This window comes from Notothenia rossii (assembly GCF_949606895.1).
Source record: "Notothenia rossii genome assembly, chromosome: 8".
Taxonomy (NCBI): domain Eukaryota; kingdom Metazoa; phylum Chordata; class Actinopteri; order Perciformes; family Nototheniidae; genus Notothenia; species Notothenia rossii.
The window spans coordinates 67,210,876-67,236,688 of record NC_136906.1 but is presented as its reverse complement, the minus strand read 5'-3'; the positions used below and the strand labels follow the sequence as shown (position 1 = coordinate 67,236,688).

Below are 25,813 nucleotides of genomic sequence, written 5' to 3'. Positions count from 1 at the left end.
TAAAATAGTGTAGGCCAAATATAGGGGTAGGTGATGGGTCACTTTCTTATTGATTTAAACATATTTCCCTGTCACTAAAACAAATTATTCATTCATGAGCAGCCACAAGCAGCTCAGCAGAAACAATTGTGTCATTTTTCTTTGTGCTTTGCTCTGACGGACTTTGGGGTTGTTGGGACCTCATGTGTACAAGTGCCTCTGCTTGCCAGAGTCTTTCAAAGCCTCCCTTAAGAGGGCTGAAGATGGATGTGGGGAGTGTGTGTGTGTGTGTGTGTGTGTGTGTGTGTGTGTGTGTGTGTGTGTGTGTGTGTGTGTGTGTGTATGTGTGTGTGTGTGTGTGTGTGTGTGTGTGTGTGTGTGTGTGTGTGTGTGTGTGTGTGTGTGTGTGTATGCGTGTGTGTGTGTGTGTGTGTGTGTGTGTGTGTGTGTGTGTGTGTGTGTGTGTATGTGTTTGGGTGAACACAGAGGAGCCCCAGTGGACAAATAACGGACAGAGAGAGATAGACGTAAACAGAGAGAAAGAGAGTGAAGCACTTTAAATGTGAGCGCTGCAAAACTCCCACTGCTCGCAAGGGCACTTCTCTCCTGCACGTCATCTCTCTTTTCCCCCCTCTCTCCTTCTACCCTTCTTTCTCCCCTTCCCATTCCCCTCGATTCCATTTCTCCCTCCCTCCCTTCATCGCTTTCTCCTTTGTCTCCGAGCTCTCACCCTCTATCCCCTATCTATCCATCTCCCTCTTCCCCCTCTCCCCCTCTTTCTCTCCCCTTCCTCTCACTAAAACAGTAGGACGCTTAACCTTGATAACAGTGAGATTTTCCCCCCTCAAAGTGACACACACGCACACACACACACACACACACACACACACACACACACACACACACACACACACACACACACACACACACACACACACACACACACACACACACACACACACACACACACACACACACACACACACACACACACACACACACACACACACATGCACACACACCGGAGAAGTGCTTTGCCAGCATGCCAGGCCGGTCCAAGGGACGGCTGTACCCTTCGAGGTGAACAGGACACTGGGAAATGCAGCAACAACAAAACACTTACACACATGGACTCGATCTCTCTAACACACACACACACACACACACACACACACACACACACACACACACACACACACACACACACACACACACACACACACACACACACACACACACACACACACACACACACACACACACACACACACACACACACACACACACACACACACACACACACACCACTCCAGGTCCTTCTTAACACAAGCCTTTTAAAGGTCTATTGTCAGCTGACATTGAGAGAGCAGTGGTGATCCTGAAACACACACACACCGTGGCAAAGGGGAAGTGTGAGAAATGAAACATATTAAAGGTGAAGTTGCCTGCTGAGAATTTATGATCACAATACACTGGAAGACACACACATAAACATCTCACCACAGATAGGTAAATGAGGATGGGGAAGTACAATGCGATTTCTCAAAAACACACCACACACACACACGCACACACACACACACACACACACACACACACACACACACACACACACACACACACACACACACACACACACACACACACACACACACACACACACACACACACACACACACACACACACACACACACACACACACACACACACACACACACACACACACACACACACAAGGAACACTGAGGGGAAATGAACAGTGAGGAAGAGGTAAAACAAGCGAGGTGTTGGTAAGCTTTCTTCCTCATTGGATGAGAGTTCCTCACGTAGTTGTATAGATTATCTGTGATGCACGCTTTAGAAAAAAATGAAATATTTGTATTGCTGTCAAGTGAAAACCCAACAGACGTTTATTAAAGATTAAGTTAAAAGCTGGTAATAAGGTGTTCTAGAATAGTTTTGGACCAGACAACAAGGAGGTAAACAATAGTGAAGTGTGTATCAGGAAGTATGAAAGGCTTAAACGCAGCATTGAGAATAGTGACAGCAAGGTTGTGTCAGAGAGGACACAGAGAGACAGTATCACTCTGCCCGTCTGCATCCATGAGGTGTCAGGTTTTCTGATGTGGACCTCATTACCTCAGCTCCTTCTCTCATACAACAATTCTGTTTCTGCATGATCTGCTGAAAGCGTTGGTGCGTACCTCAAAGTCGTTGGCCTTGTTGTAGTGCATGTTGAGGGCTCGGAAGAGTTCGTTGTCGCGGCTGACGCCCAACTCCTCAGTTCCGGTTACTCCATCGTTGATGGACTGGCGGGCAAACTTCTCCATCTGGATGTAGTAGAACTCCCTGAAGTTGCTGAACCACTTGATCAGCTGAGAGGTGATGCAGCGGTTGAACTGTAACGAGAGAGGAGAAGTCAGTATTGCTGAAAAGTTGAGAAGAGATCTGTACATGTTCTTAATGCAAGCAGTGTAGGGCAGAGACTATCAGATCAACCTTATTAAGCCATTGGATTTGAGAAGGAGTGTAAGGGTGACAGTGTGCCATTTCACATCAGGGAGTCGAGACGTGAGGTGTTAACTTAAAAGAAACCGAGAGAGAGGGAGATAACAGACGAAAGCAAGGAAGATCACAGGTCGTGGATCGAGGGAAGATAATAGAGACATTAAGTAAGACAGCTAGCAAGGAGGAGGAGGGGGGGGGAGTGTGTGAGAGTGTGTGTGGTTCATCCTCCCCACTGGGAGCAGACCTCCCCCTATCATAACCCTGAGAGTGGAAAGAGAGGTTGGGGGTTGGGGGGGGGGGCCGGGGCGAGACCGCAAACACATAATTGACCAGAAAAACGATTAAGTCATCATCTGAAGCGCCCTGGCCCGCAGGGGGCTGAAACATGTACTTAACCCCGTTCACCAATTACACCCCGATTCTCCTCCCCTCTCCGCACCTCTCAGGCAGGAAGAAAGGAGAAGAAAAAGAGCACAAGAAAAAGAAAGAGAGGGAAAGGCAGAGATGGCTGTGGCTATCTGGTCTGTGCCGCTCCGCTGGATTCAATAGGACGAGGTAAACCTATTAAGAGCCTCCGCTGGTCCCCGGCTCTTTTTCCGCCTGGTCTCAGTAGTGAAAACACACTGTCTAAACACCCCAAACACTAGATAAGGAGCTCAGGAGTTCAGGAGAGCAGCAGAGCTCATTCACCCTAAAATGCCCCACTGAAAGATCTCTCTGATCAAACCCCTAACAACATACAAATAACATCTTTATCTTTATTCTTCACTGATTTCCAGAAAGGACACCTCGTAAATTCAAAAATCTCGCCTGTGAAAGCTTGATATCCCTAACCATCACCCACACCCTCGGTCCACACACACACACACACACACACACACACACACACACACACACACACACACACACACACACACACACACACACACACACACACACACACACACACACACACACACACACACACACACACACACACACACACACACACACACACACACACACACACACACACACACACACACACACACACACACACACACACACACACACACACACACACACACCACAGGCCTTCACTCCTCCCTCCCCTCTGCTCTTTTTGTGGTGCTGGAAGAATGGGGGGACAAAACGCTACTAAACGCTGAGCGGACGGCTCGCTGGGGAGGCAGAGCGGTTTTGACATGGAGATTAGGCTCTGGCTATTGTTCCACAACACACAGACACACACAAACACGTACGCACCCACTCTCTCTTACTCGCAATCGTGCATGGCAGTCAAACACACGCAAGCAACTGAAGATGGGAGGCAGCAGGACAGAGAGGCAGGAAAGTTGGCGAATTAGGAGCCGCGAGAGAATTGGCAAAAGGTGGGAAGGGGCTAAAAGGAGAGGGGCCGTGCTTTTCTGGAATGATCAGCAGATGACATAAAGGCCGGAGTGGAAAAGAATAAGTCCGCTTGACATTGTTTGGCAGGGGTTTTGGGAGGCTGTACGTCGGGGGGGGGGGGGGGGGGGGGGGAGAGGAGGGGTGGCACGGTGGCTGTCCTAAAGTGCAGGGTGAGCATAAATGGGGAAATGAGTGAGTGAGGGAGGGAGGAGAGGAGGACGGGTGCAGGTCAGCGCCGTCGGACAATGGCGTTCTGCTGGTGGGGGGGAGGCGGAGGGTCGGAACGTGAGCAGTCAGCAAGCTGGGGTCGTGACATCGCAGTGTCAAACAAACAAACTACTGACACTTACAAATACAGAGGCTGCACAGGGCTATTCTTAAACACACACAATGTGGCACACAGTCGGAGTGTGAGAGCACAAACACACTATTGCATTGAAGTTGTCACTTTGATATAAACATTTCCTTGTGTAAAAGACCAGATCAAGTCTTGGTGGGGGGAATCTGAGACATTTAGTGAATTGGCGTCCATATACGCAAGCATGTGTGTGTACATGCAACTGAGCGCGTGCAAGATTGAGCACTACATACTGAGATTAAAGTCAGTGAAAGAGTTGCCATCGCTCATGCAGGAGACCTTTGGTGTCACCGCAGCCGAGTGACGGATAGATTTGTCATTTGGACAAGGATTACTTTATTATACGGACAGCTCCGGAGAAGATGTATTAGGGCCTGTGCAACTGAAGTGAACTGTGGCTCAATCAAAGCAAAGAGCTCATAAAAGACACAATATCTACTCTGCATGCAGGTAAATACACTAGCTTACGTTATATCTGCATCAGCTGCAACCAACACACTTACTGAATTAATTTTGGCAAGTCCCCCATGCAGCTTCCAGCAGTCAGGGTTCATTAAGTTGCTGGTGGGGGAGAGAGACCCCCTGATAGCGGTTAAAGACGAGTGTGTTCAGCGTACAAGGAGGGAACTGGTTCAAAGGAGCACATCACTGCAGCTCCTTAATCAGAACTGGCAGGGGTCAGCCTGCACAGACATGAGATGCAGCGAGAAAAATGTGTGTCTGAGCATATAAGTGTTTATAAGGGTGTGTGTGTGTGTGTGTGTGTGTGTGTGTGTGTGTGTGTGTGTGTGTGTGTGTGTGGCTGGCTGGCTGAGAGGCAGATGAGAGAGAGACAGCAAGAGCGTGTTTCTCACACTCACACTCAAGAGCCTGTGAAAGGTCAGCGCTTAGTGCTAACAGCACAAGATAGAAAGTGGCGCACACACTCACACTCACACACACATATGTTCTGCTCGTGCACAGGCGCATACTTAAATCCAGAATAGGAAAACACTCAAGTATCCTTGGACTAAACTATATTAGTCGCCTGACGAAAGCAATCAGGAGCTAACCGTCGGTCCCAAACTTCTGCACACACATCGGCTCAGTTTTAAATCTGTTGAATGAAATTTGGTTAAACGGTTTTGTGTTTAAATTTAGGATAACATTTTTTAGTTAAGAAACATTTGGATGACATGTCAAAGTATCACTTGCCAACACTTTCTCTGACACAGTGGTCAGCAGTGGAGCAGAAAGCACACGGATGACCTCAGAGTGCTAAGCTACATCCAGAACAACCGGAGAGGAGAGCAGAAAGACAGAGAAGCCTGTACGGGCCTCCCTCTCACTCTCTTTCTCCCTCACTCTCTCTCTCTCTCTCGTAAGCCCCTTCGCAGTCATCAGGGCTTTCCAACGTTTCCTGTTTTCGCAGGGGTGAATTGTGGGAGATAATCTCCGGCTGCCTATTGGCTGACTGCACACAAAAAGCGGCCCTGGAAAGCGGGCTTTTGTTACTGCGGCGACTCAAATCCAGCGGCTGGCTTTTCTTTCTCCCCGGCCCCGCCGAGGCACACACACCATGCCACACCATCAGCGAAAAAAAAGAAAAGAGAAGGAATGACATATAGAAAAGGGAAAACCCTACTGACCTCCTCTACACTACAGCACATGACTGGCCCAAATACTGAAGCTTGTCGCTCAAAAAGCCACAGACAGATACATAAAGAAAGCAAAGAGTGTGTGAGTTTCAGCCAGTGGTCGCATCTGAATTGGAAATCTTTATAAGATGAAGGTCCAAACAGCCTCTAATTAATATACAACACACACACTGGATCCCCTTAAAGGCACTAACTTTTGCTGACTTTTTTTAATTGACTGAACATCTTTATTTAATCTGTGCATTAATCTGTGATAATTACTCATCTTTAATCACAACATTAACTGCAATCATAATGAGAAGTCTTAAAGCTAGTGGGATGATACAATAGGCCGCTATCAACAACAAGGGCATATTGAGACGTCTGTCAAAAATATTTCATGAAAAACAAAAGTCAGAAAAGTCACAATAGTCACAATAGTCTTAACGGGAGCTTAATCAAGGGAAACAACAGCTACAGCATCCCCCAGTTATTGGGTCAACCCACTTCCCAGTTCATTAGATCCTTGACAGTCAAGACCTGATTAGTCGAGACCTGATTAGCCTTTAAGACTTTTGTCTGAGGACAGCCACTTGCTAAGAGGCCACGCTGGCTGCATCTAATTAGATATTCAGTCTCATTCCCATACATGTCTACTAACTTGAGTCCATTGTCCCTGACTGAAAACAATATGAGGGGACTCATAATCCCCTTAACTATCTTGACCTTGTTAAAGTATCTAATGTGGCCACCAAGAAGGGGCCCCATCCCTGCGAGTGATTAGTGAGTGAAAAAGTAAGTGGTTCAAATCTTAAATAGCAATTGTTGTAATTCAACACCAATGTGAAATCAGTGGTATGCTTTAATAAATTAGTTCTGTAACAGATCAACATTTACAGCTGCTGTCCACTAATGCCAACCCTCCTTTACAACGAGACCAACGAAATGCTGGGAGAAAACCATGTGATCCATGAGTCATGGTTTGTGGCGACGGCATCCATGAGAGGGCAGCTGGGAAAAAAGAGGACCTTTATCTTCTGATTTGAATAAGATGGCCTGGATATGTCACAATGTTTACCCCTCCGTATGGTCAGAAAAGGGGCACGCATTTAGTACAAACAACAACAACAACAACAACAACAGGAACAAACTCGGTCGCGCATACTACAGTACAACGGCCATTGTGCTCTTGTTCTTCTGTGCAGCTTACATACTGTATTGTGCTTTGTTTTCCAAATTTCCTTCATTAAACTCCCAGCAGCGCCAACGCTCATCCTTGCCATGTTCCCTAAACCGACTATTTCTCTTCTCCCCTCCCTCCATCAAAACATACTCCCTACACCTGCTCAGATAACCACTCCTCCGTCTCTAGGCTCCATCCTCCTCTCTGCCCTCTCCACCCCTCCATTACTCATCCCGCGCTTTATCTTTAGAATACTCATAGGCTCTCCAGCTCCCTCATGTAAACCCATTCAACTTCCTCTTCTTTCATCTTTTGCATAAAACCACAACTTAGTTAGGGAAAGGGCCTCATTTCAAGACAGACAGGCATACTCTGTTCACGGCAACTGAAGCTGTAAAATCCCCTTTTAAAGCAGGTGCGTTGACAAATGATAAAGTAGGAAATGTGACAAAAGAAAAAAATCCTCTTAATACTTGCTACACGTGGCAAAAGAAGTCACTGTGTCAAGAAGGTAGTACAAATTATAGTATATAAAATAGACAGGCAAAGATACTCATTCTTACAACATTTTAAAAGGAAGATAGAAGCAAATTATTAATTAAAAAAGGGAGAACGTGTTTGACCTTACCTTGACATCAGAGAAGAATATCTTGAGCATATTGGAGCTTGGGTAGCGGCTGTAGAAAAACATGAGCTTGGCCTTCTTCAGATGATTGGGAGAGAGACCCTCTTGGATCTAGAAATAGCTGCCATTAAGGAAATTAACAAGTGTTTGAAGGGAAACATTTTATGGTAGATCAAGATAATGTAGCTACTGATATTATCACAAACACAACATGTACATGGTAATCATTAGTTGCAAGATTGGCAATAAATTGTCCTTTGGATGATGGATAACCAAATTTCCTTTCAGGCATGGATGCAGGGCTGCTGGAGGGGGGGGGGGGGGGGGGCTGAAGAAAGTGTACTAAAGCAAAACCATTTGCTTGCAATTAGCATCGTCCGTATCAGGTGTGAGAGCGTCACGGTAAATAAAACGCTGGCCAGCACTACAGCCGATGCTTTTACATAAGGAGGCTAATTTCACAGTCAAAGTAAGCAAACGCCTTTGCCTACACCCTGCGCTAACCTCCACCCAAAAAAAGGAAGAAGAAAAAGGAGAAATTTGCATATCACAGACAAAGACAGCAGTTAACGCCAGTGACGGGCAAGAAGGCCTAATGGCTTGGCGACAACACATGCCAAGCCTGAATATGACTGTCTGATATTGGCTTCATATCATTGACAAAACAAGGTCTAGGAGATAGTCCGGAACAGCGGCCCAAGCAACATGAAAACCTTCTCACCCTCACAGGCCATATTCAAATACATGTCAGAGGCCTTGTCTTCTTAATGGATCGCCTGGATTGAACACCAGAGAGGATGGAGATGGGCTGGTGGGGGCACCTTGAGGGATAGTGTGGTTTCAACCTTCAATTACATCCCCCTCCTCCTCCCTCTGCTCCACCCCTACCCCCCAGCCTCGCTGCCTTTGCCAAACCCTTGGAGGAGCAAAAGGAGGAGGAGGAGGAGGAGGAGGAGAAGGAGAAGAGGGGCTCCGAGGCTTTGGACTCAGCCAGTGATGGGGGGGTCTGCAACACATCTGCGCCACCGAACGGCCCAAGCCATTTCCATGGTGAATTAACGGCCGTATAATGCATCTGATAATATCAATCTGGAGGATAAGACATTGAAAAGGGAACGGGGAAGGGGGCGGGCTGCATGTTAAAACCTCAGGCTGTTTCAACAAGGTTTTTCATCAAGCAGAAGCAAGACAGGGCTTTAAATTACAAAGAAGATACAGCACCAAGTTTTCATGAAGACTGTTTACACTCGACTGGACAAAATACATTGCCTGACATTATTTATGATCTACAGGGGTGGCTTTGATCGTTAAAATCAGTCAAGTGTCCAGATGTAGCTGTAACTATAGAGTGGGAAGAAGGCATCAGCTGCTAGATTGGATTGCCCTTGGCCTCAGGGTTACACAGCAAAGCCAGCAAATACTGAACCACACTGGGTTGGCTCCTTAAAAACCCTGTCTACTTTGTCTGATTCAGTGAGAGTGAGAGAGTTAGTTGTATACGCAGCGAGGGTCTTGTGGGGGAAACCCTGGCAGACTGGTGTTACTCTGTCAGGCCTGGCCAAAAGAGCAGCACTTCACTCTCCACACCACACCATCTGCTCCAAGTGGAGGGGATACAATGGATCCTCAGACAGAGAGAGGGAGAGAAAGAGAAAGCTCTTTCTCAGTAAGGCAAGGTTGGGATTTGTTTGCTGTGAAAGCTTTGCACTTACACTTAAATTAATTTGTTTTTGCTTTTTGAATTAGGATAAGCATCGCTCTCCCCTTAGCACTGAAATTAAAAATGATTTTAAAACAAATACGTCACGGTTTTACCTCTCCAGCCATAAACACAATATCACCTCCCTTCAGAAGACAATTAAGAAGCTTCATATCTCCTGATGAGGCATTTTCATCTCCAATTCACTCACAGCTTGCAAATGTAATTGTGATTGGACTTAGGGGTGGCGTGCAAGGCTATTATTTTGTCATGATGGTGCACTCATACCAGCTGGCCCACTGTTCGCCTGCCACATCTGACAAGACATCATCATTCTCACAACACATCCCCAAAACCCAAAGTCATGAGAGGGAAATAGCTGCTCGACTTCCCAATTCCAGGTGTACGGACACGAATATTTGGAGTCGGACTGAGAACAAATGAGGAAATTGATAGCAGCCATCTGCTCCACAACGCTGCCGAGAGCTGGTGAACTTGAACACACCTCGCAAAATGTCTGACAAGCTGTCTCTGGCTTAGGAGGCTCCGGGATAAAAAGGAGCTAAGAAATACAAATAATTTAAAACCACATCCATGAAACCAGCTATAAGATATTACAAATAAAAAGAAACTCATGTGTAGCGATTTAGAAAGTCGTACTATAAAAAAAAAAAATACTGAACAAAACTATATCTTGTATATGTCAAACTTTGTTCCTGAACCTGTGATAAAATAAAAATAAAATAATAACAAAAAACAAGCCGACATGTTGTACTGCCTATTTTTTCATTTAGGGGACTACATCTGGTAGTGCTCTGAATTTATAAATGCTACAATGAAAGCCACAGCATCTGGCATATGTGGTTGTTGTTTGATTGTTTTTTTACTTTCTCTTAGTCTCTTTTCTCTTTCCATCCCTCCATCGGGAGCCCGTAGAAGCAAAGGATTATGGATCTCTGGAAAGCGTTCACCCTTGGGTCAGAAGACAAGACAAGGCGAGGTAATGAAAGATAAACAGCTCGCTGCAAACACCTGTTAACGTCCGCTTCAAAGAAAAGACAGGGAGGAGGGGGGTTTGCAGGGAGGGAAAACAAAAAAAAGAAGTATTTGGCTGCCAAGCAACAGCCGAAGGGCCCCCCGGGCTGTTGACAGATCTTTATGAAATGAAAAAAAGGGAAAAGAAACGACAATGATTGTGGGCTTTTTACAACGGCGATGGATGATAAGAGGAACACAAGAGAAAACACAAGCAATCATAAATATACATCTTTACTGAGTCCTCAGGCGAACCTTTTGTGACATGCACACACACATAAAGACACACATACACACACACATGTACACACACTCAGAAAAAGGGTAGGCAGTCAGGTATGCACAAAAGTAAAAACAAGGCAACTAAAGTGTTCTATATAAATATTCACCGAACTTAAAAAGACACAACAGGTAAGCTGTTGGATTCATTTCCTGAGCAAGGTATGAATGGGAATGACTCGAAGACAAAGCTCTCTAAGGAAAGCAATGTGACACAAATCAAACTTTCATAAGGGTTAGGGGGTGTTGAATACTTAGGTACTAAGGAGGTATAGGGGAAACAGAGAAGGCACTGCATGTATCTGTTTAAGCTATTAGTCCTGAGTCCCCGGGGGACTCAATTTGAGACTCCCATAGGGGATAGCCTTTTTATCCGTAGGGCATGATTGGGGCACACTGGGGTTAAACTATAAGGGAGGCTATATAACACCATTGTGTGCCAAGTTTCAGGATACTATCTCCCTCCTTGTTCTTTCAGGACATGTTTATAAAAAGGAATTGGGGCAGTCAATGTCGTGGGGACTTAATCTTCGTGAGTAAGTGATATGTGACAAGAGAGCTTTTAAAGCACTTAGGATTCAAGATGGAAGAAAAGGCTGTATGGTGCTGTGAGGAAGAGGTATGAGTATAAAAATAAATATAACAATGCAGTACAATGGAGAAGAGAACAGCAGTGGGAGGAAAAGTGATTCATCAACAATTTCTCAGTTTCTTAGGCTAGTTTCAAACAGGCTAAAAAGATTTGATTTTTAACTCTTTGTGGTTTTGATGCATTGTATCGCACCTGTCTCTACAGGGAATTACCACCTGAAATTGGATTTTTGTCTGACTTACAGAAGCATATGCTGCCTGAAGTGGACTTTGTAGTTAAAACATCAGAGTAGGTATACACATTCAACCCCTCAAACACACACCCTCACACAGAAGCTCTTCGACAATTATTTTGTTGAAAGGATACATTGCTGCCTGAGTAGGGTGAGATGTCACTCATGTCCTGGAGGTCACTGCACTCGGACTTGATGAGGGACAGGGAGAGTCCCTCGGCCGTGCTGCCAGGGTGCGATGGTGAAAGAGAACGATGGTGGTGGTGGTGGTGGTGGTGGTGCCCCATGTGGTGGCCCGACGCCATCTTGGTCCTGAGGCTGGTGGTCTCCCGGGACAGGTCCATGGAGTCTGGAGAGGAACGGTCCTTGCTCGGGTAGCCACCTGTGGGCCCACCAAGAGGACTCTGGAAGGGGTAGCCCATAAGAGGCAGAGGGAATGGGTGCCTAAAGGATGGGGGGCTGAAGCCCATGGAGGCAGAGAGCGAGGAGGGGTGAAGGACGGGGTGGTGGTGTCCACCGTGGGCCCCCACAGCTGAGGACTGGTGGTGATGGTGGTGGTCACTGGGTGTCTTCCTCACGACTAAAGGTATCGCCTCGGTTTGATCCATGGTGGGACATGGCATCCCAGGCATGCTGGAGAAGGAATCTAAAGGATTGGGAATGATGACATCGCCGAAGCACTGCAGCCTCTGGTTGGCGGTGTGGAAGTTGGGGTTATCACCATTGACAATGGTGGGAAATCTTTCAGCAGGTATGGAAAGTGAGGGGAAGGCCTGCTGGGGTGTAGGACGTGGAGGCTTGGCAAACACCTTGACCACTGTGTCCACAACCTGGGTCATGGCTGAATTGAGTTCCTGCTTCAGTGTTTCTGCTAGCTGTTTACCTTCAGCATGCATGGAGGAGCCTGGACCTCCCTGTCCTTTGCTCCGGCTGAGCCCCTCTCTTCTTGGCTTCTCTCTGTCTGCCAGCATGGCCTGCTGCCGAAGCAACGCCCGTGCCCTGTCCAGAAAGTGGCCTGGGTCCAGGTCAGACATCTCATTGTCAGAGCGCAAGTCATCTCCACCCCGGTCATCGCCACCTGTATCAGACCGGCCTGGGCTGTCCTCGGACATGTTTCCTATGTCATTGTGGAGGTCATTGTGGAGGTCGTTATGTTCTGAGTCATCGGTTGAGTCATAGATCTGAAAGAACTTCTCCTGCAGCTGGCGTAGCTGTTTCTGCATGTCTTCCAGCTGTAGCTTCAGTTGCCGCCGCTCCTCCTGCTTCTGCTCCTTCCTCTGGCACACCAGCTGGGTGAAGCTCTGCTGCTGCTGCTGAGGCAGACGCTGCTTGCGCTTGTTCTCTCGGCTGCTACTGCTGCACACCTCCCCTCCCCGTGGGCTGCCGGGGGTCTGCTGCTGAGACTGAGGGGGTGGGCAGTCTAGATCCATCTCCCGGTCTCCATCCATCTCGTGGTCACGCTCATGACGGGAAGAAGCAGGTATCACCACACTGGGTGAGTGGCTCATACCACGTATAATGTTCTCTACACGGGCTCGCTTGGCACGCAGGTGTTCGTCGTTTAGACGTTCAATGTCAAAGCTGGCCAGGCCAGGAGGACGGCCGAAGGGTGACAAGCACTCTTGTGGGGTGCTATCGTGGGAGGAGTTACTGCAGGCATCCTCCTGGGGAGCATCTGAACTTGCATTGGAGCGCCCTGATCCAGGGAAGCCAACATCCCCTCTATCACCCCTGTCCCCTCTTTCTCCTCTCTCATGTCCTCCTCCATTTTTAGTCATGTTATTCTTGAGAAGCTGGGAGATAATGGTGGTGCCAGGGAAGGGCATCATGGTGTCCTCGTATGAGTTGGCCCTCTTCAGTAGCTTTCGGAGTACATTTGATTTGGACTCATTGTCACTGGCTGACATAACGCCAGGTCCACCATGTGGCTGCACTACAGAGCACTCCATGGAGTCAGCGTCTGATCCGTGGTGAGAGTGGGAGCTCAGAGAGTTCATGGCACTGAAAATGGCTGCTTTGGCGCGGGCAATGTTATCAGTGGTTGTTGTTGTGGCTGCTGCTGTGGAAGAGGCTGCGCTGCCCACGGTCCTCTTAACACCAATGTCCACACGTCTTCGCTTGGTCTGTCTGTTCAGGAGGGAGTCGCTGTCATGGTCCGGCATCACGGGCTGCTGCTATTGGGCCATATCCCAAAAAAGAGTCCTCTAGGATCAAATCCTTCGAGCACCTGTGGGCAAAATAAATCAGAAATTGTGTGAGTCACAGTGAAGAGTATTTTCGGAATATTAATTAATCACTCAGACAGCCAGTAAATGTACAAACACACCTACATTTCAAAACTGAATCTACATTACACAGAAAAGCTGGAACGTTTGAATGAAAAAATTTGAAATACATCAACCTCTTGAAAAATGCATCAGAGGACAATATGGATATACTGTAGAGGCATAAGTTCTGTCTCAAGCCAGCAGGCTATCCCTCCTAATCTGTTTCTAATAGGACAGGCGCATTCATGATTACATCTCGGGAGTGTGGACTGGTGACAGCGGGGTAAAGGGAACAGGCAAGATGGGGGCAGAATTAGGCCTTGGCTCGACATTCCAGGGCAAAGTCCTACATTTTATCCTGTCCCCTGTTACACGCCGCATGACACTGAACCAGTTCCCACGGAACACAAAGCTGCATAAAATTATGATAATTACTTAAGTACTTGTCCTCATTTCCATTTTTGTGCAGTGTGAACCAACATACTGTAAGAGCTATTAACTCAAAAATAAAATAAAATAATTAGGGTAAAGAGTATAAAAAAAAGCGTTGTGTAAAAAGGAAGGCAATGCACATTGGTTGTATAGCCTTTGCTAAATCCTATCACAGTATACGTAAGAAAATTATCGCTTGGTCATTTAAACTAAACTAAATAATACCATGTTTACACATTGTGCTGTGTTCACATTAATCAATATGGCCATCATATCTTAGGCGATGGGGGGGAGTGACACATAAAAGAAACACAAAATAGGCCTATTGATTTTGTTGCCAGCGTGAGCTCACTTCTGTGTTTTTTTTTTGTCTTTTCATCTGGCAAGGGCAGTTAATTCTGCTCAAATGAACAGGTCGCAAGGGTCAACTCCGGCAAGGAGCAACTTAAAGCGCTCTTACAAAAACCCTAATGCCCCTCTGAAAGCAAATTGTTTTGTCAGTAGTACAGGCCTGCATCAATACTGCTATGTAAGCAGTGGTGGCAGTTTCTTAGTCATAGCCACGAAGCTGCATTCAATCCCAAATGTAGAGATGTATTTTGAGACAATTTAACCTGCATGCCTGTCTTTAAAAATATAATTAATTATAAGATTTGTAAGTTTTAAATTTGGGTAATGTTTTCTTAATCAAAAGCAAGAGTGGTGCAACAATGTCCATTTTCCTTTTACACTCTTTCAGAAAGCCTTTTTTAAGACACACTGGCTCAGTAATAAAAAAACTGCTTTTTTTTACGTCTATTTAAAGGTTGCAAAAATATACTCAAATTTGACACAGATTTAGGCAGACTTTAAAAAAGATCTGCCAAGTAGCTATATATATATTTTTTTCTTTTATACGAAAAAGGCAGATATATTTAAATATATTAATTTTGCTATTATTTCTTCAGACAAAAACCATTTCGAGTGTCTAAATTCTAGTCTCGGTTCCAATGGTTGGTAGGAAAACTGAACTCCGTCGAGATTATAAAACATTCGCTTTAACTGATTATTTGGTTGCTCCAACTAATAAAAATGTTATCTTCTTTTCATCCTCACTACACGTCAAAAGTGTTTTTTTAAATAAGAAAATCATATTTCTTGTCACAAAGCCTTAAAGCCAAATTCACACTATTCATACACACAACTTTGCTGCTGGCTTTGTTAGAAGCTGTGCAGTGTGATGCACAACACGAGTGGCATGTAGCCTATTGCAGGTTTTTCCACTATTAAAGAAATCCCTTTTTCAATTCACATCTTGTAAACTGATAAGATAAAACTAATAAAATAAACAGGTATAGTGAAACATGTTTCCTCTTAAATCAATCCCATTAAAGTGACATCAGTGTTCTAAAACAATATCATTTTGATAAATGGCTGTGTCTCAAGTCTTGACAGCCATATCCAGCAGTTCATAAAAGGGGTGATACATATCCAAGAAAGAAACCTTGACTTGATCGCCTCAGGATCTTAACAATGAGCTTGAAATAGTCACCAGCACCTGTCTTTTTCGACCGAGCACCTGTCTCACATTGCCCATGCGCACTCCCTCTCTCTTGTAAAAAAAACAATTTCAGGCTTTGAACTACACACATGAACAGCAAGCTCCAGGGGTTCATCTCAACTTTATACATCTGAACATCATCCTTTAAAATAAAAACCCCTGGCTATAGGCTTTTGTTTCAAAAATTCTTTGATGAGACACAAAAAGTAAAAAAAAGAAAAGTGAGGTTACATTTAGATTTAAAACTTGGTCTAATTTAAAACAATATACAACTTTTAGAAGTCAAACGACATAATGTACTATACATAATGGTAACAGTTAGACTTTGAAGCATCTTTCCACATTTGATGGTCATTGGACAAAGATATCAAAACCTAGGAGAGTTGCCTTCACTTACAACAATATACCGGCAGCGTTTTATCACGATCCTCCAAAAGTGGTTCCAGCAGAAGACAAACACCAAATTCACAAAACAGGAGGACTGACAAGCACCGTAACAGCCTTGAAAACAATTCTGTGTCGGTAAAACGGCATGAAGAGGTTTTTATAATACGATTCTCCCCACAGGAGGACAAAGACAATATAAAAGTCACCGTTTCCAACACGAAACATCAAATACAGACTCAATCTCAGCTTCCGTCTAAAGTCAACTCGTGTTTTAAGTCACGTATCGAGACACTCGGTTCTAAAACTTACTTGGAGAAGTTGCAAATCAACTTGATCTCGGCTTTCATGGGGAAAGGTTGGGCTACCGTCCGCAAATCATCCTCGCTAAAACACACGGGCAGCTCACGCAACTCTAACCACACACCGAGGGGAACGAAACAGAACAAATAAAGTCGTATAGATATATGATTAGCTGTTGATCACCGTTATACATTTCCCCGTTCATGGGGTTTAATTTGTTTTTGTTTTTTCCGCCCACCGTGTGCAAGCGAGGCAGAACAAGAGAGGGAGGTATCCGAGGACAAGGTTACTTACCCTTTAGATGAAGAGGGGGACAACCTGAACACTACGGCGAAAAAAAAAAGAGAGAATAAACGCAGAACACCGAGGATTTTCTGGATGACGGGATATAACAGTTTCTCAGAGAAGAAAGAGCTGGAATAAAGTCAGAGCTCTGCGCAAGCGAAAAGAACAAAATAGGAAAAATATAGAAGATGAAAAGAGCTCTTGCGCGTATAGGTCTCTCCCTCTATCCTCTGCTGTGACTACAAGAGTGAGAGACATAGAGAGAGTGTAAGAGAGAGAGAGAGAGCGAGACTGCGTGTGTGCGTCTCCGAGGCGCACTGGATGCAGAGCTCTGGATGCTGAGCGCTTCTCCGCCACTAAGATTCACTTTAAGACGCGGCTGAAGGAAACAGGAAGACGTGCGCGTCACCAGCGGCGTGATGTAACTGTCGCAACCTACCAATAAGAAGCGTCCGTCCGGTCCGGAGAACAACGCACTGAACTTGACCAGAGAATGGGACTTGAGCATGCAACTAAAGAGAGAGAGAGGGGAAAAAAGGAAATACACTCTTACTAATCTCTTTCTTCCCAAAGCACCGACTGCGCGAGTAAGAATCGTTACTCACTTTGACATTACACGATAAGCCGCGACAAAACAAATAGTCCACATATTGTTATGTTATGTATGTCATATTTAAGAATGTTTTTGTTAAATGGTCGCTTTTATGCCAAGAGTTTTTGAATAAAATACTAAAAATAAAATAAATTCCATGATAAAGAAAATTCATTATGGAACGACTTGATTTATTTGGCAAACAATCAGATGATATGTGTCCCTGTTGCTGATTTATTCACTAGGATACATGTAAAGCATGATTTTAAACAAATGTAGCATTAAGTGAATTGTTAAAGTAGACCCCGTTTTAGTGCAGATATTTTCAGACATCTTTCAACCAGTAAAACTCAACATTTACAATCGTTTTTTAACGACTTTTCAACACTTGCGTTTATGCATGTTTGGATTATGTTTACGATACTCTAATAACACATTCCTTCAGGCCAATTCACTTTAAATCATTACCAACTTTGCAGTGTGATATTTTATAATTTAACGATGTGCAACGAGTCGGAATTTTAAATATCATTATGTAGCCTACATTTTGTTCTGCAACTGGTACACATTTAGACTGCAGCTTCTCAAAGGGAATAACAATATTAGGTCACTTGGGTATTGGGGGTTCAAAGTGGCATGTAGAGATATTTTATGTGCAGACTTTTCTCATTGGGTGCTGCAAAGTCTGATTTATGAATAAGCAAAGCGGCACAGAAGCTCGGAGCTTTGCTTTGGAATTCAGATTATCCAGGGAAGCCAATATCTGAGGAGAGATAAACGTGTCTTTGTGAAACGCTCAGTTAAGAGCCGAAAATCATCATGAAACGTCTGTCACACAGCCTGCCACAGAAATAACCCCATGTTTAAAGACGGCACCCTCGTCAGAAATGCATACTAAGTAAAGCTAACTGTACATTTATTTTAAAAATCGCCATGTTAAGATTTGTTGTGGATTATTCGACTTTTTTTCATTTTAAACTTGCCCACCTGTAAGGCTGAACTCAGCGGACATCTTATCCTTTCCACAGAAAAACCTGTTTGACGCTTCTGATTTATGAAATGATGACGGCTGCTCGTTGTCGTCCTCCTGCATTCCTACAAATTGGATATTTATTATTACACAGCAGATTTTGCTCACTGCAAATATTCTAGCCCTCGACCTTTACAACAGGTGCAGACATGGATTAGTAATATTATTTACACATTTGTGCCATTGAAATTAATTTTTATCTTACATTAGCCTACATAATATTTTTTTCATTTACTCTTACGATATTTCTGGATAGTAAAGGTCACATCCATATGCTTCATAATGCGTATCTGCATAAGAGAAAGGATTATCCTAGTATTAAGCAAATGCAGAAATTACCTCTGAATTATTTCGTAATGAACGTCTAAAATAGTATTTTAATTGTTGCTATTATTATTGTAGAATCAATTTGTAGAAGCCAGTAAAAAAGTAGCTGATGCCCCTTTTTTATGAGATCATTGTGCCTTTTTTTCCTTTCCCCTGTTCGTCCTAGCGTTTCACTTTAGATTCATTTGTTGCAGGCAGAATTTTCTTTTTTTATCTCCTGCACAAACAGGATCCTAAAGTACTTAACTAGAAATCTTATTTTCCATATGTGCCTCTGTCAGGTGCCAAACGGGAAAAGGCGAGTCTCTTTTCCATGTTGCAAGCAAGTGTTTTTTAGGACGAACAAAATGCAACGAAGTCAGCAAAGTTTAGTGTCTGGAGTGTCTTTTCCAAAGCAGGTGTCCCGGCCCCATGCTCTCTCACTGGCCTGTGGCTGATTTGGCCTCGGCTCCCCTGGGTGCCGTCGGTGCGCACACAGGCTGGAAAAACAGGCCGGGACATTAAAGAAACGCGTGTTTGGAAAAGGAAGACTCGGATGAGGTGTAGAGGAAACGTGTCGGTTAACACTGGCTGCTCTTATCGCGGCCCATTCCAGGTGGATCAACCCGTGTATTTATTTCAAACTCACTTTCCCCCCCTCTGTTGGGTCGAGTGCGACACACCTCGATGCCCAAGACTGATAACGCGCGCTGGCATCGAGCACTGATGGCAGAATTTATTGACATATTTATTACAGTAGGGCCTAAATGCAGGAGGAGGGAGGCAGGGAAAACACTATTTCTCCCAGAGGTGTTTTATCACATTCTGACCACAATTAAGTGGTAATAAGTGCGCACGCGGTGACGGTATGCCGGAGTGCAAAGGGGCAGTGGCCTATGTTTCCTCGGTTTTAATTTAGATCAACGGGTCATTTGTCTTTTCATTATTAGTAGTAGTATAATCAGAACTATTAGAGCGTTTTTGTCTTCTTTAGGCGCAAATTAAAAGAGAACAACAACAACAAATATAATCAAAATAACATTAACTGAATTTAAGTTCGATTACTTTTCTTTGAAAGAATGAATACTATTTGGGATAAGAAGCAATGCAGCGGATAGATATGGCCTTAATCACATAATGACTTCATGTGCTTCTACAACAGCTCCCTTTCTCTCTCTTATTTTTCGTGAATAAGAGAGCGAGAGAGTGAGAGATGGAGAGAGAGGGAAAGAGCTATTTGCAAAAACAGAAGCAGGGAGAGATGGTAGCGCTAAAAGCTGTTTTGTTCCGGAGAGGTCTCCGGGTCCCTGAATAAAAAGGTTTAGGAGACAGGACAGAGGAGAGGAGAGGAGGATTTGTCCGAGTGTAATAAATGAGTAGGCGTCTGACTCTTACTGCCTCTAAAGTCCTTGTTGGGCGTCCTGTCCAGCACTTAATGTATTCAGCTTCCACCATCACAGACGAGGACACTGGAGGAAAATATACATCACTTCTTTTTTTCAAGATAGAACCTCAGTCTATATGACCTGAACGTGATCAATGAGACTTCTAGTCAAATAAGATACATTTACATTTATTTTATTATGAGTGTTATTATTTGTTGGCAGCCAGAGGGATAGCTGGCACTGTGTGGCCCCCGATGACCCACATCCCTCTTTCTAGGGTACAAATGGTGATTATGGAGGTGTGTGTGTGTGTGTGTGTGTGTGTGTGTGTGTGTGTGTGTGTGTGTGTGTGTGTGTGTGTGTGCGTGTGTGTGTGTGTGTGTGTGTGTGTGTGTGTGTGTGTGTGTGCGTACGTGCGTGTGAGAGAGAGAAAGAGAGAGGGGTTTGTGATCCACTGTGGCCTGTTTTATAAGCCATTCAATGAGACATACTGCTCACACACAGTCTCAAATTCAAATATGTTTTATTTGCATAAATTGTTAATGAATATTGTTAAAGTAAATATATGACAATGTGACGGTCAAAAATGACAACATACACAAAGCAAACATCGATTTATCTAACAATCAATAACAATAATATGCAATAGTTTATGCATACACAAAGCTAGTCGGTCTGGCCCATTTCCCCTGTGGACCTCACACAGCCATCACGTGAGTGATAAAATACAGTATTGCAACACTTTTTGTCCTGTTTTCAATAAAGAACCTGTTTGCTCTAACATTAAATAAAGTTCCACGTCTGGCCTATTTGGAAATAATAGGCAATTAAATTAATTCTGCTCAGTCAGGCTGATGGGAATATGGCTACAGTCAAACTCATTAAAACCACAGATATACACTAAACATCATGATTAGTCCATGATTAGCTAAATATTTAAAATGTCTTTAGTAGGAAATGACTCAGTACATTCTGCAAAGTCTGAGTTAATTTAACATGTCTTACGAACAACCTTGAAAGTAGCCTATACACATTTTTTAAATCACTGCCTATGACAGGGGTGAGGCTAAAGTCGACAGGAATGAAGGGCTCGCGCACACATGTGAGCACGCGCACAAGCACACACTTGCACACAGCGCCTTGGAGGTGCTCGGGCGGACAGATATGTTGGGAAATCGCCTGGAACTGTATTAAGCCTGACGTCCTTAAAACAAACAATGGCACCATGAAATAAGGGCTTATGCGCTCAAAGTCAAAGAGCCCCCTCAGCAACTCTCCCTGTTTATCTCTCCCTCTGACACACACACTCACCATTTCTTGGGGGTTACACAGTCAGGCTCGCAGCTCCATTGGGAGGGGACCGACTTTGCTCCTGTGAACTCTCACCTGTCAACATGGAGCAGAGGACTTTACTTGGTAAACACGAAAGGACTTTAGCTGTTTACTTCTGGCGGTAACTTAACCTATTTTATTCACTGCAAGGCCGCGCGGACACAGCTGATTCTGCGCGTCAAGGCGAGGTTAAATCCACGCCAAACTCCGTTCAATAATGTTACTATTTTAATAAATACCTCTTAAGTTGCATATTTTCTGAAACAGGCGTTGACTTTTATTGTTTTAGATAATGTGTGCTGCATCGATAGACAATCCAGCATACATCCAAGTTGGATTGGATCAGTTTGACAGTGCATGAACTTCATTTTTCCCACACTGCTCGCTACCGCCCCACGGTGTAGGGCATTTTGACATAGCGATAGCGATTAGACAAATTACAATTAAATTAAAATGAGCGTGTTTTTTGGTATTTAACCCATGCCGAATTTAAGAATGGGCTTCAAAGATTCACGTATCTAAAGTGTTGTTCTGTTAGGCTATGTTTGGATATCTTGTCAATAAATAAATAATCAACAATGTTTACATTTGTTAATGGAGCGTGGCAGCACATGCGGGCTGCAGGTTTTTGGGATTTTCATTTTTAGATTTTCATAGCCATCATGCTGCAGTGAGATAACTGGAAAAAAAAGAAATTAAAAAAAGACCCGGGATGTGGCAGGGAAGCGGCGGTCTGTTTTCGCTCCTCTGATCAGCGGTAATTATATTTGTTGGCGTGGAGGTAAGTGGTCCTCCCCGGGGGGCGTATTGTACTCGAATCACTCCATGTCATAAAATAAAATTACAAGGAAAGGAGAAGATATGCTACAATAACAGAGGCGAGTCGTAAAATCAAAGAGTATAGCTAAATTAAATCAGAAGGAAAAAAAAGGCTCATGGAAAATACATTAGTGGTATGATGGACGGGGGCAGGGGGGCTTCAAATAAAACGCAGGTTAATGAGTTTTTAATAGCTTCTACGAATATATGGTGGGTAAACCAGCCCCCCCCCCCACACACACACACATACACGCACGCACTCACGCACACACATACACACACAAACGCACGCACTCACGCGCACACACACACACACACACACACACACACACACACACACACACACAAAGTTTAGCTGTCTGAGGCAATTAACGATAATTAGTGAGTGATCTGTTACCTGTGCTTCAGCCTTTCTGCACTTCCCCAAATACTATAAAGAGAGGCGTCTATAGGCTATGAAGTGACATGTACAAGGCTTAAGTAGCTTTAAAGTGCCTCTCTCACCACACATTAGTCTCCAGTTATAAGTTTAGCTCTCTGCAACAGTCAGCTCTCCTCTTACACCAGTGGACATTCACACATCTTGTACCTGTTGGCACCTTTTTGTCTGGTTTATGTATCTAGGTAACCTTTGACCCCAAATGTGGATGTTTAGCATGGCACCCAGAAAGCTCTCCACACTAGAGCGGCCTTTCGCTGGCGACCTCTCTTGACCTCTCACTGACCTTTCACTCCAGAGGAGATTCGGCTGCCTCAGGGGAGGTCATAAGGAGGGCGCCGCTGTTATAATTGGCCTGTAAAGACACACAGATACAGACAAACACACAAAGGGATTTGAGGATTGTTTTTTATGGCTTGTTATTGATTATCATTGAAATCTCTGGCTTTGTCAGACTGGAAATTAATCAATGTTTTTCAAATGGTTAAAAAAGCAATTACTGTCCTTTGTTCGAGCATTTCCTTTTTATACTAATACTCATACGACACCTAATTTTAGAGGGAAATATTAAATATTTGTCTGCTCTACGCTGTGAAACATTATACAGGAATGTTGAGGAATCAACTGGTTTCTAAGTTTGCAAAGGGAAAAGTGACTTTTTACCCGGCTTTGTATTTTTGATTTGTGGGTAGTGCAAATTAATGCTGTTCAACTTCCCTTCGTTGAACCAGTGCCAGGAGCTCCCGCTCACCTGCCCGATGATGTGAAGTGACGCGTTCACTCAGACACCCACCGCTCAGTGTGCGAGGAGTTTCCTGAGCCGGTAACATTGTTCATTTGCACACATCTCCCACATTGAAATTATACGATGAAAATCACCAATGTTTTCCTCTACCGTAAACAACATGCCAACTTTCTTGCTAGCTTAAGCAACATTTGGCTGGGTTTTACAGTTAGATAATTCAACGAAACATATACTGTTGCTGGTTTTACCAATATTACCTAGGAAAGCTTTAAACCAATGACCTGAAAAAGTGTCACCTACCATACTATTTTGATCACATTGCCTTCAGGATGCTGGTGTTTCTAGTGTAATGTATGTGTGTCACTGGTAATTAATCAGAGTGGCTTGCCCATCTATCCTCTGTTGGGCCATGCATGAACATGCTCCAACCACAGGTTAACAACCAACTACCTATAAAGTGTTCATGTACACAAGTCAACACCCACACACACTCACATAAACACAAAGTGAGGCCTATGTATGGTATAAATGCACAGGCCTAAATTCATGCAAATCACCCTCGGCATTTTTCAAAGACTTCCCCGTGGACAGGAGCGTCTGCCAGCGCTGCTATAAATCACGCAGAGGCTGGTGCTGAGGGCAAGGCACACCTTGTCCACGTCGCCCCCACTCCTGGGCTGAATAAACCATAACATCCTGCCTCTCGTGCTGCCCGACGCCCTCTGAGCACGACCCTAGAGGAGGCCTCCCTCATGCCCTCATCTCCCCTCATCTCCTCTCCTCCTCCCTTCCTCCATTTTATCTCTCACCCCATCCCTCCTCTTCTGCCTAATGTATCTATATATAGGAATTTTAGCTGTTGCAGTCTGGCAGAGCTCTTCTTGTTTGGAACAACACAGAAACCCCCTCCCCATCTTCATTTAACTATTTTTTTCCATTCCAATGACTTCCTGCTTGAAGAGTGGGATGAGAAAAAGAAAAAAGGAGAAGAGCAAAACAGCAGGAAGCAAGCGTTTAGCAGAAGGATGCTGACACCCTCATCCTGTCGTGTGCCGGCTTGGTTCAGGTGTTTAGGGCCAATCGTCTCCCTCCGCTCCATTTACCTCAGGGTGTGCCGTATTTGGCTGAGAACGTGCACCTTTCCTTCATGGCCCCCTCTGGAGGAAGTATAATGTTTCTGGAGAGAAAAGGAGATCATTTTACTGCACGTCCAGACGAGCCAAATGTACAGGCTCATAATAGAGCATTAAAATCCCTCACCACCCAACAGAGACATAAAAGTGAACAAAGAATAAAGAATGTGTGGAGTGTTAGGTTATCTGCTGATTATTTCCCTTGATTTTCACGGCTGCAGAGGGAGAAGCTAAGCAAACAATCCAGCCCAGCGGTCTACTCTTGGCATTCCACTTGGAGGCCTTATTATAGACAATAATCACTTTGGAAAATGTATTTCTTTTGTTGCTGTGTGTTGGCATGCAACCACACAAATGATTACCATCTCTAAAATTCAATTTTTAAGTAAAAGGCTCAGAACTGCCAATAAATTCACTCATATGCAACAGTGTGTTTTAATTCCATTTTGTTAGAGGAAGGAGACGCATGTTTTAGATGTGGAAATTCTAATTTTGGAAGAAAAACGCTCCTTTAGTCCCCTAAAAAATATGTGCAAATACAAGGGGACACACAATTATTACTTTGGATCCATATCCATATCCAAAGTCATATGCACACAAAAAACACCCAAGTCCAAATCTCTCCCTAACCCCTTAGGAGTATTTCCACCAGAACGCCAGAGGAGCCTTGAGAGGACAAGAATAGCAGAGCATGTGACTATTTGTGGCATCATTGTTAAAGAGATAAAAGATCTCACTCTTCGCTTACGCACGCACAACCGCACACACACACACACACACACACACACACACACACACACACACACACACACACACACACACACACACACACACACACACACACACACACACACACACACACACACACACACACACAATCATCATTAGGTGAAATATTTCAACATTGGTGAGGACCATGAGGTACGACCCCAAAAAACCCAAAGGCCTCCCTATGCATGTAAACACAAAACACACACACAGGGCATGCATCAGCCAACAGACACTTACACTCACTGGGCAGTTCCTAGTAAAGACACAGGAATAATCTTCTCTTTATACACCCAAAAACAAGGACTTTATTCGGCTGCTTGCAGTGTGTGCAAATGCCACACCGCAGCTCCATGCCTTAACCATGGGCTAACGCTAACCTGAATATAGGCTAAATTAAGCTGTGCACCTGTGCCGGTACAGAGCCAGTGTGAGAGGAGAGTGCCATAATAGGACGCAGGCGCGTCGTAAAGCCCCGGATGTTTTTTCTTTAGCCCCGGACAATTCTCCCTCAATAATATCATACATTAACCGTGCTTTACCTGAACCTCATCATG

The 25,813-nt window shown here is 44.4% G+C and overlaps 1 protein-coding gene across 6 annotated transcripts in view; it reads right to left on the bottom strand.

Moving 5' to 3' along the window:
* LOC307014931 (prospero homeobox protein 1-like) overlaps nt 1-25,584 on the bottom strand; it is a 41,814-nt gene extending 16,230 nt beyond the window's left edge. The window contains exons 1-5 of one of the 6 annotated variants that reach the window (XM_079643202.1): nt 25,497-25,584; nt 24,459-24,532; nt 11,631-13,723; nt 7,663-7,770; nt 2,185-2,379 (exon numbers count right to left, since the gene is read on the bottom strand). In XM_079643202.1, coding sequence (XP_079499328.1) covers nt 2,185-2,379; nt 7,663-7,770; nt 11,631-13,658 — 2,331 coding nt within the window. In that variant the 5' untranslated portion in view covers nt 13,659-13,723; nt 24,459-24,532; nt 25,497-25,584. The other 5 variants (XM_079643204.1, XM_079643201.1, XM_079643205.1 and 2 more) reach the window with 5 other exon arrangements.
* Between the last annotated feature and the right edge of the window lie 229 nt (nt 25,585-25,813).